We start from the raw sequence: 17,148 nt of genomic DNA on the forward strand, positions 1-17,148 counted from the left end.
ACCTATTCAAATGAGGGGTTGAAGAACATAATTTTGATCTTATCATTTACTTCCAAAACATGCCCCAGCCTTGGATAATTTAATCAAAAAATGTATTCCAACTCAGATCTGGACTTCCTCACATGGGTGGAGTCTAAGTGGGATTGAGGAGAAAATTAATTCATTCTTATCAGCAAGTCTTAGGTGCTGGCTCAATCTGGTAACCTAGGGCTTCTTAAACCATTTCCACTCACAATCCCCTTTTACTGGAGAAATTCTTATGTTACTTGGGGTATATATGTTTTTAAAATAGGTATAGAAACCAAACACTGATAATCATAATTTTATTTCTCCCCCCCTCCCACATTCAGTTATGATAACCTCATATGGGATTGCAACCCATACTTTAAGCATCTGGGTAGTAGAGAATAAAATTTCAGAAATCCTATTTCTCCTCAGTACTAATTTGTTGTTTAATAATAATTTCTCTCATTTAATAATTATCTGATATCATAAAGGAGAATTTTTCTATTAACAATGAACATTTTTACATTATCTTACCTATGAATCCATAGTCCCTTTACCAGAAGGCTAGAATCAGAAGATTTTACACAGTGATGGGGACAGGAAGGATCTGGAAGTGATAGCAAATATTATGTTAGTTCTATCTTCAGAATTTCCCATAAAATTTTTCATTCTAAGAAGAAGTGATGTGAAGAAGGAACTTATGACTAGTGAGCATCATAGTTTTATTATAAAATACTCTCATCCCAATCTAAATTTAATTTTTAATCATTCTTGGCCTTATTTTTTCATTTTATAATTCACCTTTTCTTCTTTGTTTCTGTTATCCAACTAATTTGGGTGACATAATTTTTGGGATTTTAATTCTGTAAATGTTCAAGTGCCTATACCATGTTTATTCAACTCTGGAATACATTGAGAAAAAATAAAATATGTCTTAAGCTTTAAAAAGGCTCATTCTTTGTGCAATATCCAGGGGACATGTCATTGTTCTGTCTGTCTCCTGGGGTTTTCTTGGCAAAGATACTGGAGAAGTTTCCCATTTCCTTCTACAGATTATTTGACAGGTAAGGATACTGAGGGAAATAAGTTTAAGTGACTTGTTCAGGTTCACACAGCTAGTAAGTGTCTGAGCCAGATTTAAACTCAACTATGAGGTTTCCTGCCTCTAAGTTTGGCACTCAATCTAATGTGTCACCTAGCTGCTCTGTGATGGGAGAAATACAAGTAAACATAAGGTAATATGATGCCAGAGGAAGCAAGCACAGGATTTGGGAATGCTTCTTGCAAAAAAGTAGCACCTGCACTGTGCTTTGAATGAAGGAGTATATTTCATACATTAAGAAATAAAGATCTGGAGATGAGATACTTGGGAGGTGTCTGGGTTAGATGGAATGTAAAGGATAGGAAGGGAACTATGTTAGGTGCTAGGGATACAAAGTCAAAAATAAAACATTTCTGCTTTCCGTAGGCTTACATCCTTGTGATGCAAACAGCATGTAGATGTAGAAGTCTGATACAAAATATATACAAAGTAAATACAAAATCATTTTGGAAGGGCAACAGTTACAAAGCAGGGGAAGTGAAGCACAAGGATCAGGAAAATTCTCCTGCAGAAGGTAGAGGTTGAGTTGAATTGTGGGGTGGGACTAAGGATTCTCAGAGGCAGGGATAAGGAAGGAGTGCCAGCCTGTGCAGAGGCAGAGAATTGAAAGATGAAAACATGTGTAACAAAGACCATCTTTGTACATGTAAGTACGCTAGTTTGACTGAAATATAGTGTGTAAAAAAAGAAAAATGTTCTGAAAAAAGTCTGGAAAGGCTGGAGCCAGATTATGAAGGGCTTTAAATGCTGAATAGAGAAGTGTGTATTTGATATTAGAGGTAATAAGGAGTCCCTGAAGCTTTCTGAGCAAGGGAGTGATATCAGATGTGCTTTAGCACAAATTTGGAGGCTATGTAGAGGATATATCTTGGAGAGAGGAGAGGCAGGAGCTATTAGAACAATCTAATAGGAAAGCTCTGAGAAAGGAATTTTTTTTTTCAAATAGAAAGATAAAGCATTTATTAAGTGCTTACTATGTACTAAGCATGTGCATTGAAGCAGCTAGTGGCTGCCAACAACAACAACAATATTCCAGGCATTTTGCTAACCCTGGGAATACAAATAAAACAAGCAAGACATTTCTTATCCTCATGCAACTTCCATTTTAATAGGAGAAGGCAGAGAAGATAGGGGAGGAGATAACTTCTGAAGAGGCATGAATAAAAAATGGAAAATATTGTGGAGACCTGGTACTGGCAAGACAAACAAGCCAATATCAATCAAAGTGAGACTAGTGCCTTCCTATTGTTGGTTTTCCCAGATTTAGCTTGTCTGTATCTTATTTGTATTTATTTGTTTATATGTTGTTTTCCTCATTTGGACTGTGAGCTCCTTGAGAGCAGGGTATGTGTTTTGCCTTTATTTGAATCTCTGATGGTTGGGACATAGTAAATGCTTAATAAATGCTTATTGACTAACTGGTCCTTGTTGTGTTTGTTCATTCCTGATGTGTTGACTTATTGACTTGTGTCATTGGTGCCATTTTTCTTTCATCATTTAATGTTATGTTTGTCATTGAAAAATATGTATAACTTTTATGTTCTAATATAGCATTTGTTTGTTTTTTAAACAGGAAGGAAAAACTGCTTCGGTGTTCTCAATGCAAAGTTGCCAGATACTGTGGCTCAGAATGTCAGGTAAAGTTGAAAAATCTTGACTTCTTTTTATGGATAAGCAAAGCGTTTTGGATGCACAACTCTTCCATTTTTTGTTTCTCATGGTTTATGAATATTCTATCCCTCTTTCTATTACATTAAATTATTTGAAACTTGTTCTGGAATTCTTTAAAAGGTGTTTAATTAATTTTCAACCTGACCTTTCTGGTTAACTTTATGCTTAATCACTTGATAATAAATGCAATTACTGTCTAATAAAATGCCTCTTCTTTTAATTTGATTAGAAAGTCTACTTCAATATGATTTGTTCCTTTTACATCATACTTCCTTTTTGTATATAATCTTGCTTCTCTTTTTGTTCTGTAAGGATTTTCCCTTTTCTGTCTTAATTCTAAGTTACACTAACTCTTCTCAGTATTATTCCTATAATGTTGTCATGATCTCTGAAAGAATATTTTTTAAGGTTTGAGGCAGGCATTGGAGGATTTTAATTCTAGATTTTCTACTGTCAGCTCTGGCACCCTGGGCCATAGGATGAATAGAATTTAGACCCAGAAGGTCCTTAGAGATCATCAAAGCCTTTAGGTTTTTACAAATGAATTAACCCCCAGGGTTCTCTAGGTATTAGGTAACAAGCAGAGGGTTTTTTTTTTTTTTTTTTTTCCTAACTCATGTCTTTTGACTTGTGTTGTGATAAGGGAGCCACTTGCCACTGGCTGTTGGAGGTCTAACTCAGACCTGTAGAATGGATCTCTTCATGTGAGAGGATGATGATAATACAAGCAGACTGAGAGGCAGTTGAGTTCTCCGATCTCTTTCCTCTTCCCTCTTGCCTCCAATTTATTTCATTTCCAATCCACAAGGAACATCTGCGAGGGCTGCTTTGCAACTCCTTCAAATTTATGATTCACAGCTGTGGAGGCTCTTGGAGAATTGACCTGTCCCTTCACCTAGGCATGGTCCTTAACAGACTTCCAGTCCATATTTACTAGATCATATTGCTGATTCCATTTCACTACTCAAGGCTTCGATCTCCAGATCTGAAAAATGAATTAATTTGGACTAGATGATTTCAAAGGTCCTCTCTACCCTCTACATTCTCTGTGATCCTTTGACCCAGGACTCCTTGCTGTTTTCTCACAAGACATTCTATCTCCAGATTCCATGATTTTTCACTGACTCTCCCTCATGTCTAGAACTCTCTTAAGTCTTATCCCTTCTTAATGACTTCTCTGGCTTTCTTCAAGTCTCAGATAAAGTTCCAATCTTTGTAGCAAAGTCCTCCTTTTTTTTTTTTTTTTTTTACCAGTCCTCCTTAACCTTAGTACCTTCTTTCAATTTTTCCTTTCTGTATTTTGTTTGTAATAGTTGTTTGTGTGTTGTTTCCACCAGAGTTTGTGAGCTCTTTGAGAGCAGAGACTGTTTTTTGCCTTTTTTTATATTCCCTGGAACTTAGGCATAGTACTTGGTATATGGTAGGAGCTTAATAAATGCCTTTTGACTTGGCTGGTTGAATATTGCCTTTCAGTATTAGTCTTCCTTATCAAATCTCTAGCCTCCTTTAAAATTTAGCTCAGATACTATTTCCTACATGAATCCTTTCTTGATTCCCTCAGTTATCTGTGCTTCCCTCTTAAATTATCTTGTATTCACTTACATTCAATATATGTTTACATTTTGTTTTCCCTTAGAATGTAAATTCCATGAAGGTAGGAACATTTAAGAGGTTTTTTGTAGATATAGCTACTCTCATAGTTCTTGGCATCTGACATTTAGTAGAAATTTATGGATCGATTCATTCGTCAATAGAGTGAATGAAGAATGAATGAATTTGGAAAGCTCTACTTTATGACTTAATATTACCATAGTCTGAAATAATTTGTATACATGGTGCCTCATTAATTTTTTCTTTTTTTCTTGTGATAATCTATAATTTGATTATCATTGTTCTTCTTGCTATTTATAGCCCATGTAAACTATGAGGATACTTATTCCAATTTCTACTCTTATAGATGAGTCAGATCCCCAGAGCATGGCTATATCTCTCCCTCAAAGTTCTAGTGACTCAGGAGTCATTTTTAATATCTTTGGCGTATGTCCCTATTGGTATGCATAAAAAGATAATCATTTGAGAATAATTTTGCCAGTTAGCTGTAAGTACTTTTTGGAAAGGTATATTTATTGAGGTTTGAATATTTTATACCTCCAGAGGGCTCGCATACAAAATACATACAAAATACAAATAAACTTGGTTTCAAGCTTAGTAGAAAAGGGATAACTCATGCTCCTGATTTCTGGAAGTTCTTTTCTTTCATTTGTGGGGGGTTTCTTTCATTTGTGTAAGAAGTTCCTCTAAGACATAATCCTTGTAGTACCATACAGTTTATTGTTGACTGCTGATGTGTCAAGGATGTTGATATGGGGTTAGAAAATTCAACTTCCTCTGGACCTTTGGTCCAGAAGCTTGGAAGGTCTTCCTGTACATAAACCTGGCTAAAGCCAAAGCATCTCCTTTCTGCCCTTCCTCCTCCCACAGTTCCTCTTCAGGAATGTAATAGAAAACCATATTCACTTCAATTTTAGGAAAATAAGTTTTCCAATCGATCGATAATTTATAGAAAATCTTTGAGATATGGCCAATTTTCCTCAGCTCATGTGGGCCTGATTGCTGTACAACATCATTCTAAGCTGGAGGCCATTAGTCTAAGGCCTCTAATTTAGTCTTATTAGTCTAAATCCCCTGAGTGACTATTTGAGATACCATCTTACTTCATTAAGGTATCAAAACTAAAATTGAGTGGGATAGTATTGACTTCAATCTTACACAGTTAACAATCATGCATAGTAGCTCCTTGACTCTCGTTTTTTTGCTCTTTCAGCCTGTTGTGGGCTTGATTTTTTTCCCAGGACTTTTTTCCTTCTCTGATTTTCTTTTTAATTTTTTTGCTAGGTGATTTTATCCTTTCTTTGTCTTCCCAGTTCTTCTCTATTTCTGTCTTCTCTTATCTAAATGGCGGTTTCCTTGGAAACCTCATTATGTTCCCAGAACCTTGTCTTTAACCCCTGTGAGGGGGTCTTGCCCTTCACTAAAGGTCTTCAGATACAAGAAGATGGGATTGGGTACAAGAGCCAACTTGTTTGTGAACATTAATAAGAAGAGAAAAAAAAATGAAAACACCCTATCTACACTATCCTTTCCCCATGGAAAGATATAAAAAGTAAAAAAAAAGAAAAAAAAACTGAAATATTTTCTTTATCTCATTTTTTGTATTTTTTTGGTTAGATTATATATTCTGATAGAGCCAAAAAAATACTTAATTTTTTTTTGGGGGGGAGTAAAAGCTTTATATGTACTATATCCATAGAAAACATTCAAGAAATATGAATTCTTGTGAAATCTTATCTTCTTTCTTCATGCCAAATTTAATTTGGTGACTAAAGTAATAATCACAGGTTAGGAAGAACTATATATAGTGAACATAGTATTACCATGTCATTTGTAACAAAAATCTTTTAGCCTTACTTCTGACACATTCTGGCAAGTACATAAATATCTTTTGCTGATGAAGTGTTGCTTTTGGAATTTTTTTGTACCATTTTTGTGAAGAAGCCATCTTTATTATGTCACTTATTTCTTTCTGTAGAGCAATAAAGAAAAATGGCCATTATGTGATTAGAAAGAGTGGAGGAAAGAAAGGTGGAGGGGTATGTCATTTTGATTCATTATAGAGCACATGTGTGTACAACATATATTAGCTGTTTACTGTGGCATCCATAATAATGCCATGGTCAGATTTACTGTAGAAGATAATGGGAAAATAGCAAGTGAGATGAAAAATATTACTGGATGAAATAAGACTAGCTCATGTGTGTGTGCGTATCTTTGTGAAGCATGTGTAGGAATCTGAGATGGCCTGGAAGAATGCATTTAAATGGCTCTGTTTATCTCTACCTAAAGGTATAGCATTAAACAGTGTAATTATTGAGGACACCTAAAAAGCTGCACAGGATTAAACTGACAAGCTGAGCTATGAATGGTAATGAACAGGAGGCAAAAGCACTTGGGAGGGAAATTAATATAATAGTTGTGGGTTGGTAGCATAGAATCTATAATGTGCACACCTTAAGGGGACAGAGTTTGCTTGTTTGGTTTGCTGGTTTGGTTTAGTGTAGCATTTATTGCAGGGAAACTGGCTGTAGGATTCTGGGTGTATTTCAGGTCCCCAAGGGCAGGCTATTTGTAATATTGAGTTTCTGTGTGACTCTCACCCATAGGGTCAGTTTTATGACCATTGCTTGATTTGTTTTTCCAAGGCTCAGTAAGGCAGACCTTAAATTGAGCAGGGTATCTTTGGATCTTGGATCCAACATCCTTTTATTTCATTGGGAACATGATGAATAGATAGGGCTCGGTTATACCAGAGGGAAAATAGAAGGAGTGGAAATCTTGAGTCTCTTCCTTTTGCCATTAAAGCATCTCAGCAGATCTCTTGCACATAATACCACTGGCAGTTTCCCATGTAATTGGCTGCCATCTTCATTGAAAATTCATCCAAGAAATATTTGTTGAAAACCTACTTTATCAAAGGCAGATTGACGCTTCTAGTGGTAGCTTAGGCAGTTTGTTTTTTCTGCATCATAAAGTGGAAGCTACTCAATTATGGGAAGTTGAAGGGACAGAACTCAACTCTGATGGGTTTTCTATATTCTTTGATACTCTAGAGCAGAGAGTTTTAGCCAAAGTAGCCTTAGGATTTTTTCCCCCTTCTTCATTTTCAGTCTCTTTAAAATGGAGATAATTCATCTTTGTGAAGTGAAGCTATAAACCAAGGAGGTACCTGGGGTTTATAGGAGATAATAGAATCAATTTATGGTCCCACTGTGTGTCTCAGAGGAGGTGATCACATCAGTCAATTCAGAGCATTCAAACTGCTCCCCTCCAAAAAAAAAAAAAAAAAGAAATGGAAGAAATAGTAATGATGGTGATAGCAAACCAATTTCAATCAAATTCAACGAGCTTTATTTCACCTCTGCTAGATTTCATTTGATTCATTAATGCATGCACTTCTAATTGAGCTAATTGCTGAGCAAAATTAGCAGCTGGGCATTGCATCAAATTGCAGTTTACACACTTTTTAAAAGTACTGTATTAGCAGAGAGAGGCTCTATTTTATGTTGATAATTACAAACCTCTTTAAAAATGTGAATCATGTTCTTGGGTTTACATTTTATGCTTAGTTGTGGAATGACTTGATTCATTTTTGATGGGTAGAAAATTAATCCCACATTAGTAAGCACTTAACAGTGTGATTTAATAAGTCAGTTTCTAGAATACCGTACCCCAAGCAGTAATAATGGAGGAAGCTACACTCTTTTGTTCATTTCACAAATAGCTCTATGCCTTGCTTCAAAATGATGTTTAATTGTTCATGTGTTGAGAATCTTAAAAGAAGATTGGCTTGCATCTAATTTTGAAGACGATTCTAAGCAAAAGAAAGTTTAAAGCAGCTGTGTGCTGGAGCCAGATCTAACTGGCTTACAGTAATTAAATTTTGAGTCTTTTTTATAGTTCAGAAATCAGCAATCACTACAAATCAGGTTTTCATTTATTGTTTTGTTGATTCCTAGATTTTAAAATTGCTAATAATTCAAATTAAATTTAAAATGCATTTCTTTTTTTTCTTTTCTTTTCTTTCTTTCTTTCTTTTTTTTTCCTGCCCTGGTCTTGTTGATAAACATTTACCACTAACCCCTTTGTTGGTCTATAAACACTGCTGGAGCTCAATAGTTGAGCAACAGAAAGCTTAGGAAAGTAAGTCAAAAGACTGGAGGCCTGATATTTGTAGGTTAAAATAATAATGATAATTGGTCTTTATATAGTTCTTAGAAGTTTCTAAAATGGTTTATATCTATTTTTTTATTTAATTCTCCCAACATCCTTTATAATAAGGCTTGTAATTTACTTTAGTGGTTGATGAAAACTCTCTCTATAAAGATGGAAATAGTAAAGCCATGTTCAGGTATGTCTCCCATCTGCTTATACAAAGTGAGGTTATCTTCATTCACAAAGGATTGTGAATCCGTTTTGATTTGATTTTTTGATTCTTTGTTATGTAATTAGGGGAAAGGGAAGAAAATGAGCATTTATTTATTTAAATTGATTTATTTATTTTTGTTATGCATGTACTTTCAAAATTAAAAAAAACATATTTCCTTTTGAATCATGTTGGGAGAGAACAATCGGAACAAAAGGGAAAAATCATGAGAGAAAAATAAAACAAAGAAAAAAAAAGTGACTTAGCATCTGTTAATTTACATTAAGTATCCATAGTTCTCTCTTTGGATGCAGATAGCATTTTCCATTCAAAGCTTCTTGGGTTTATCTTGGATCACTGAAAAGAACCAAGTGTGTTATAGTTGATCGTTCCCCAATCTTGTTTGTTCTGCTTGTTTTGCTCAATATCAGTTTGTGTAAATCTTTTCAGGCTTTTCTAAAATCAGTCTGTTCATCATTTTTTATAGAACAATAATATTTCATTACTTTCATACACTGTGATTTTTAAAATTTTTTTCATACCTTTTTATTTACAAGTTATATGCATGGGTAATTCACTGTGATTTTTTCATCCATTCCTCAATTGATGGGTATCAACTCAGAACAAGAATCCTGTGAGATATGTGCTATTATTACTTCCATTTTACAATCAAAGAAACTAAAACAAATAGAAGTTAAATGACTTGACCAGAATCACACATCTAATAAGTGAATTAGGCAGGAATTGAATTTGAGTCTTCCTGATTCCAGACCTATCACTCTTGTCTATTGGGCTTTATCCAATTATTCAAATTATTCAAGAGTTTAAAATTTGTTTTGGTTCTTTAGTTGTGTCTGTTAGAGTTGTTCTATGAAGAAATCATCAATAAATTTTTTAAGTATATACTCTGTGCCAGGTACTCTGCTTCTGTTGGGGATAGAAAGAAAGATATAATTCTATTCTCAAGGAACTTACCTTCTCATTTGTACAACAAGTTTATATGTCTGTGTGTGTATGTGTAACACATATATACATACAAATATATATATATATAAAAACTTTTTATAGATATATAGATATCTATATCTATACCTATATATAGATGTATATAATATAATGTGTATGTAATTATATATGCATTGTGTATTATGTGTATTATGGACATATGTCTATTTTAGATGTCTATGCAGATAGATAAAAAATGAATAGAGAATCAGGCCTGAAATTAGGAAGATTCACATTTCTGAGTTCAAGTCAGGGCTAATTGTATGGCTCTGGAAAATCACTAAGTACTGTTTGCCTTACTTTCCTTATCTGTAAAATGAGGGGAAAAGAAAATGGGAAACTACTCCAGTATCTTTGCTAAGAAAACCCCAAATGGTATCACAAAGAGTTGGACATACCTGAAATGACTGAACAGCAACAAAATCTCTCTCTCTCTCTCTCTCTCTCTCTCTGTCTCTGCTCTTCTCTCTCTCTTTCAATGTGTGTGTGTAAATTTACAGTTGTAATTTACAGTGTATTTACAGTGTAAATATGTGCACACATATGTATAAATATACATCATAAAATGAAATTTATAGAAAATAACAGAATATATTTTAATTCGAAAGGAAAGCATTAGTAGTTGGAATTAGAAAAAGTTTTATGTAAGAATATAGTGCTTGAACTGCATCTTAAAAGAAGAAAAGGATGATATGAAGCAGGGATTAGCAGAGTGCATTTCAGACATATGGAAGGCAAGTCTAAAAGTTCAGAAATGGGAAATGGATGTCATGTATGAGAAAGAAAAGAGAAGGCCATTTGACTACACTACAGAGTGAGGGAAGGAGAGTAATGTTCAATGAGGCTGGAAAGATAGATTGGGACCAGATTGTAAAGGGTTTTAAAAGCTAAAGAGAGAAGTTTGTATTTGATCCCAGGAGGCAAAAAGGAACCATTTGAATTGATTGAGTAGGGAAGCCACATGGCCCTATTGGCACTTAAGGAAAATCACTTTGGCGGCAGGGTATAGAGTGGATAAAATTGGTGAGACTCATCAAGGTGGGGAGACCAATTAGGAGGCTCTTTTAATGATGTAGGAAATAAATGATGAGAGTCTAAACTAGGATGGGAGCTACTAGAGTGGAGAATAAGGGTTGATTGTGAGAGATGTTGTGAAGATAGAACCAGCAAGATGAAGCTACTGATTGGATATTTGAGGTAAGAGAGAGTAGGGAGTTGAAGGTTAATACTAAGGTTATGACCTAGGAGACTGGAAGGTTAGTGTTGCCTTTAGCAAGATAAGGAAGTTTGGATAAGAGAAGTTTGGAGAGAAAGATAATGAGTTCAGTTTAGGATATGTTAAGTTTAGGATGTCTCTGATTAGGATTGTTCCTTATTGTATCAAAGGCGAGAACGGGAATAGTTCTGAATCATTTGAATAAAAGTCATAGTTAAAGCCATTTTTAGAATCTTATGATTCTGTAATTCTCTTCCTTGATAGATATCTCATTCTTCTATTCTTACCAATCTTACTCTTGCTTTTTTTTTTTTTTGAGTGTGGAATGGTTTTTCAGTTGGTCAGGAGACAATGATTGCCATTTTTTAAAGAAGTGAAAATTTGATTTGCTCATTTTAACACATGCCCATTAATAAAAGGAAGAGTGGAATAGGTCTTTGAAATGTTATATGCAAAACCTTTTACACGTGTTATGCTATTTAATCCTCAAAAGAACCCTATGAAGTGGATACTACAGGTGTCATCTTTATTTTAAAAATATGGAAACTAAGGTACAGAGAAATTAAGTGAAAGATAAAGAGGTACATGAAGATTCACTTGTAAGCTCCATGTGGGAGAGACGGTTTTTCCTTTTGACTTTTTATCTACAGTGTCTAGTATAATGTATACTATTTGTCTTGACTTTTTTCTTGCCATTGAATTGCCATTTATAACTCTGGAGGAGAGGGTGAGGCTGATGGCTTCGTGCAGCTCTGCCTCATTTAAACTAAATTCAAGTGCAAGTCTGTACATCATCCTTGTAATATTATTAGTCCTGTTTGAGAATGAAGGAGGATCAACAACAACAATCTGGCATAGACAATTCCCACTTGATAATTTCTTGCCCATTGAAATGTTGTGAGAAAGACTTAGAGTTGGAATTTAAAATTAAATAACTAGTTTTTTTTTTCTGTTACCATACTTTTGGTATCCACTTATCACTCAACTCTTACTTGTGACTCCAAAAACCTATAGCATGTGCGATGGCCATATCTCGATCAACTGGCTCAGCAGATGGGCTAACCCAGGTTAAAGTTTACCAAGAGGCCCCAAATCCATCAGTGAATTAGGTGAATGCATATCCCAAGCATGTGAAGATTTCCTCCAACTGAATGAGTGAATGAAAATGATTTGTTTAAATGGCATCAGGGTGACTGAAGCAGGTAGTGTAGAACATTGAGAGCTTGGGCAGTCATTGAAGACGCCAAGGTCATTCACTACATCCTGAGTCATTGCCAGTCATCTTGACTTTTGCCTTGCCACTGGACTTTAGTAATGGTGGGAAAGGGAGAGAATGGCTTTGTTCAAATCTGCTTCACTTAAATCCAATTCATACACAACTCAAGATATCACAATGTTAGAGTTACAATGGTTGAGTAAGGATGTGGCTCTTGCAGGAGGCAGAGAAATCTGTTCTAGGTGTGTGTGTGTGTGTGTGTGTGTGAGAGAGAGAGAGACAGACAGACAGACAGACACAGAAACACACACACAGACAGACACAGACACACACACAGACAGACAGACGCGGAGACACACAGAGAGACAGACAGACACGGAGACACACACACACAGACGCATACACAGAGACAGACACACAGAGACACACACATAGAGATAGACAAACACACACACACAGATAGATGCAGAGACACACACAGAGACAGACACACACACAGACACACACACAGACACAGAGACACACACAGAGACAGACACAGACACACACACACACAGACAGACACAGAGACACACAGAGACACACACAGAGACACACACACAGACACACGCACAGAGACAGACGCAGAGACACACAGAGACAGACACACAGAGACACACACATAGAGACAGATAGACACACACACACACACACAGAGACAGACCCAGAGACACACACACACACACAGACACATAGAGAGAAAGAGAGAGAGAGAGAGAGAGAGAGAGAGAGAGAGAGAAAGAAAAAGAGAGAGAGAGAAAGAGAGAGAGTGTGTTTTTATATCTGTTTCCTACAGAATTGTTTGATGGAAAATAAATGTCCCATTTATTTCATTTAAATAGCAGTGCCACCTATAACTGTTATACATCTGTACTTTGAACTTGTTTCTATCATGGCTCTTCTGATATCTATTTTGTCCATTTTAATTAAAATCAATAAGATGCCTATTTCTTCATTTGACACAGCATCCATGGATTGGATTAATATTCAGCAAGCATTTCAAAAGATAAGCATAATGTCTTTTCTGCCCACTGTCCCTGAATATCTGCCATGTATTTCCAGTTCTGGAGAGATTTTAAGCTAGGTTTTAATTCATTCTTGTCAACCACCTGTAGCTGTCAGATACCCTGCTTAGCCTAACTGTTTTCTTTTGAGGATCCCAGATTTTCAGATCTCTCCACTTGACAACCTGCAGTTATATATACATCCTTATTTGAATGAAAGAATATGAAACATTTATTTTCTATTAGACAACCTGTAGGAAACACACATACATATAAACACACACACACACACACACACACACATACACACACACAACTAGCACAGATTTCTCTGCCTCCTGCAAGGGCCACGTTCTTATTTAACCATTGTAGGTTTACTATATAGGAAATTTCTCTTCTCCTATTAGTGCAATAGGACTTATCTTCTAGTACATTTTGCAGTGGATTATCTAGGAATACCAGGTGTGATCATAGGGGCTTGGTCTTGGAATTTAATCACAGTGTGACCTTGGAGCTTTCTTGGGAGAGGATGTGGGTTAAAAGAAAAGTCTTGTGTGTTGTTTATCTCTTCTCTCATTAACTTTTCTTGACAAGCCCTCATCAATACTCCAAAAATACTTTTAGTTGTCTTTTGTTGGCTCACTGTCACATTTCCTTTTAGTCTTTTCATAGTCTTCTGAAATCCATCTGCTGCCTACCTCCCTTAATCTCAGCAGACGATTTCATTATTATGGTGACTCAACCAGTTTGCCTCTTTATTTCCAAAACTATCTGTATATTTCCTTCCATCAAGAAGCATTGTTAAAAGCATTTACCATGTTGTCAATTGCTGTTCTAGGAGCTGGGGATTTAAAGATAAAAATAGCTTCTGTCTTCAGGAACTTACGTTCTATTGGGGGCAGCAGCATATGCATGGAAAATTAAATACAAATCATATAAAGTAATTTACAGGAGAAGGGCACTAGCAACTGGGGAAATCAGGAGGACTTCCTATGGGAGATGTCACTTGGGCTGAGTTTTGAAGAAAGTTGAGAATTCTGTGAGAAGTAGGTAAGAGAAGAATATATTTCAGCTATGTGGTACAGCTCTTGCAAAGGAGTAAAGATGGAAAATGGAATGTTTTAGAATGGGAATACAGTCAATTCCATTTAGCTCATTCACAGAATACGTAAGAAAGAAAAATGTTCAGTAAGCCTGGTAAAGTACACAAGAGTCAGACTACTTATGCTTTATTACCAAATAGAATCCTAGAGACAAGAGAAACTTGATCTGGAGAGTGACTTGGTCATATGTCGGTTTTAGTAATATTATTTGGGTAGCTGCATGGAAGATAGTTTCTTCTTTACCGAGGCTGACCGCTCCACCTTTCCTCTTTTTTTCCTCTCTTTCTACTTCAGTTGTTTTGTTCCATTATTTTTTCTCTCTTCTTTTATCTTCATTCTTGCCTTTCATATTGATGCCTTTGCCTCTGTCTAGAAATATGGATCTTTGAACTTCTCAGTGTGAATACTCCTGCCAGTGATCCAGTCTCTGAAAGGTCAGCCCCTTGAAGACCTAACTCAAATGTCATCTTCTCTATGAAGCTTTCCCTGAACTCACTGATCATCTGTGATACCTTTTCTCTGAAAGCCAAAACATTTTGTGTATACCTCTCTTAAAGGACTCTTTGTATTTTATTTTGTATTATAGTTAGTTGTATATTCTCTACTGGAATACAAATTCCTGGAGAGTAGGCTTCCTATTTTGCTAATCTCTCAGCCCTGACAGTAGTAGCTGTGTCTTGCACACAGTATGTCTTAAATATTTTTAATAGAATTGATGTAATGAATACTGTTCTTTTTTGTGCATTTACTATATTGATGACATTGATTTATCATTATTGTTGAAAACTGTCATTATTTCTCAGAGCTATTGCAGTGGGATATTTTGATAGGTTAGTGGTATATCATCTTTTATTGTGGTTATACCCTCTCCTGACACAGGTTATACATACCCCACGACTTTATATCTTGTCTGGTTTCTGTCTGTATCCTTTCATAAGTTATCCAGAATCTACCCTCTTACAAAATGCTTTCCTTTTTGGGAAGAAAATTTTAACCATTTTTGTCAGTGATTATTTTGATATTGACTGGTTAATCAGTCAGGAAATACAGATTAAGCTCTTTTTATTTTCCTGAAAGTGTGATTATACATCAAGGGCTTATCCCTCTTTCAACAAAAAGGTAAAAGATAATTCCTGCTCTCAAGAAGCTCACAGTCTAAAGGGAGTCACAACATGAAAGCATATATGTAAAAACACGATAAATACAGAATGGATTGGAGAAAGTCAACAGAGAAAAGATATTAAGCATTAAAAAGACTCTAGCATTAAGGAAGATCAAAAAAAGCTTCTTATAGAAGGTAGGATTTTATCTGGGGCCTGAAAGAATCCAGGAAGCAGAGATGCTATGAACCCTTTTTCAGAATAATGTTTTGTTGCTTTCATTTTTAATTGAAGAAATTGTAAATTCCAGTTAGAGATTAGTGAAACTAAAGATATATTTTTTTCTAATCCAAGGTCATAGTTCCACTGAAATCTGTCCTTGGCCTCTTGGAGATCTATGAACCCTAAGTTAACAACCCCTTCTTGGGGTCTTCTCCTAACATTTTGTGGATGACATGGATACCAGTGAAGTACCCCTGTTATTCCTTGCTTTTGTTATATGATAAGTTAAACTCCTTTTCTGGTCAAAGATAGTCTTGATTGTATTTTTTAGAATAAAGATACATTTCCATTGTGCTTAGGATCAGCTATTTTGATTCTTCAGAGATGGTCTGTTTTGCCATCCTATTGCATCTTCTTTGTGCTCTAGATTTTTATTCTTCTGTCCATGCTCATTTTCCCCTGAAACTAAGAAATAAATTTGTTCCTGTCTTTGGCAGATTACAATATGGTTGTAGCCAGATAATTGATTACTTATGCACAGGAAAAGAGCCAGACTAGTTGAAAGTGCCAGAGACTATAGCCCATATAACTTTTGCAGATAAGCTTTCCAACTTCCCTCGATATAGTTCAGAAATTCCTAGTGTTTTGCAAACTAAAAAGGATAAAAAAGAAACTGAGAGCACCATAATCATACCAATAAAATCGTGTCATGTAGCATTGTCCAGTACAATATTAAGGAGAACTCATATTTATCTAGATGTTTTACATATATTTTCTCATTGCATCCTCACAACAATCACAAGGACTATTGCTGTTATTATTTCTCATTTCCAGGAGAGACTTTCAAGATTAAGTGGCTTGCCAATTCTCATACAACTTCAACAGAGCTAGTTCCCACTTTGAAAGGATTTATTTATTTTAATTAACTCAGTTTTGAGCTTCTGATTGATTAGTTCCTTTCATCATTTCTACATTGTCATAGTAACTTCCTTGCCCTTACTCCTCTATTTATACTGGAAATATGGTTTGACTCTTACCAGACTGATTGGCTGGTTACTTCCAGAACTATCATTACAGAAAAATACCTAAGCTAGCCATATGTTCATCTCTTTTTGAGATCTACTTTAGATTTTCCAGACTTTTTCTACCATTATCTTCCATTCCCCTCAAAAAAGGCTGTTTTCTTCTCTCTCCAGATTTTCAATTGCTTTCCAGAATGGCGGGACCAATCCACAGTAATGCTTTAGTATACCTATTTTCCCACAGCTCCTCCAGCACTTGTCATTTTCTCTTTTTGTCAGTTCTGCTGATCTGATGGTTGTGAGATGATTCTTCAGAGTTTCAGCAAGCATTTATTAAGAACTTATTATGGCTCAGACACAGTGCCAAGCACTGGTAATACAGATAAAAACAGAAAGAATAACAGTCTCTGAATTAAAGGAGCTTATGTTGGAATGGGGAAGATAAAAAGTAAAAGGAAGGTA

General features: G+C 35.5%; 1 protein-coding gene across 1 annotated transcript in view; it reads left to right on the forward strand.

The window, feature by feature from the left end:
• SMYD3 (SET and MYND domain containing 3) overlaps positions 1-17,148 on the forward strand; it is a 1,009,300-nt gene that overhangs the window by 190,556 nt on the left and 801,596 nt on the right. Inside the window, exon 2 of the mRNA XM_051993450.1 lies at positions 2,682-2,745. Within this exon, the coding sequence (XP_051849410.1) occupies positions 2,682-2,745 (64 nt within the window). The remainder of the gene's footprint in view (positions 1-2,681; positions 2,746-17,148) is intronic.

This window comes from Antechinus flavipes, chromosome 4 (genome assembly GCF_016432865.1).
Source record: "Antechinus flavipes isolate AdamAnt ecotype Samford, QLD, Australia chromosome 4, AdamAnt_v2, whole genome shotgun sequence".
In the NCBI taxonomy this organism is placed as follows: Eukaryota; Metazoa; Chordata; class Mammalia; order Dasyuromorphia; family Dasyuridae; genus Antechinus; species Antechinus flavipes.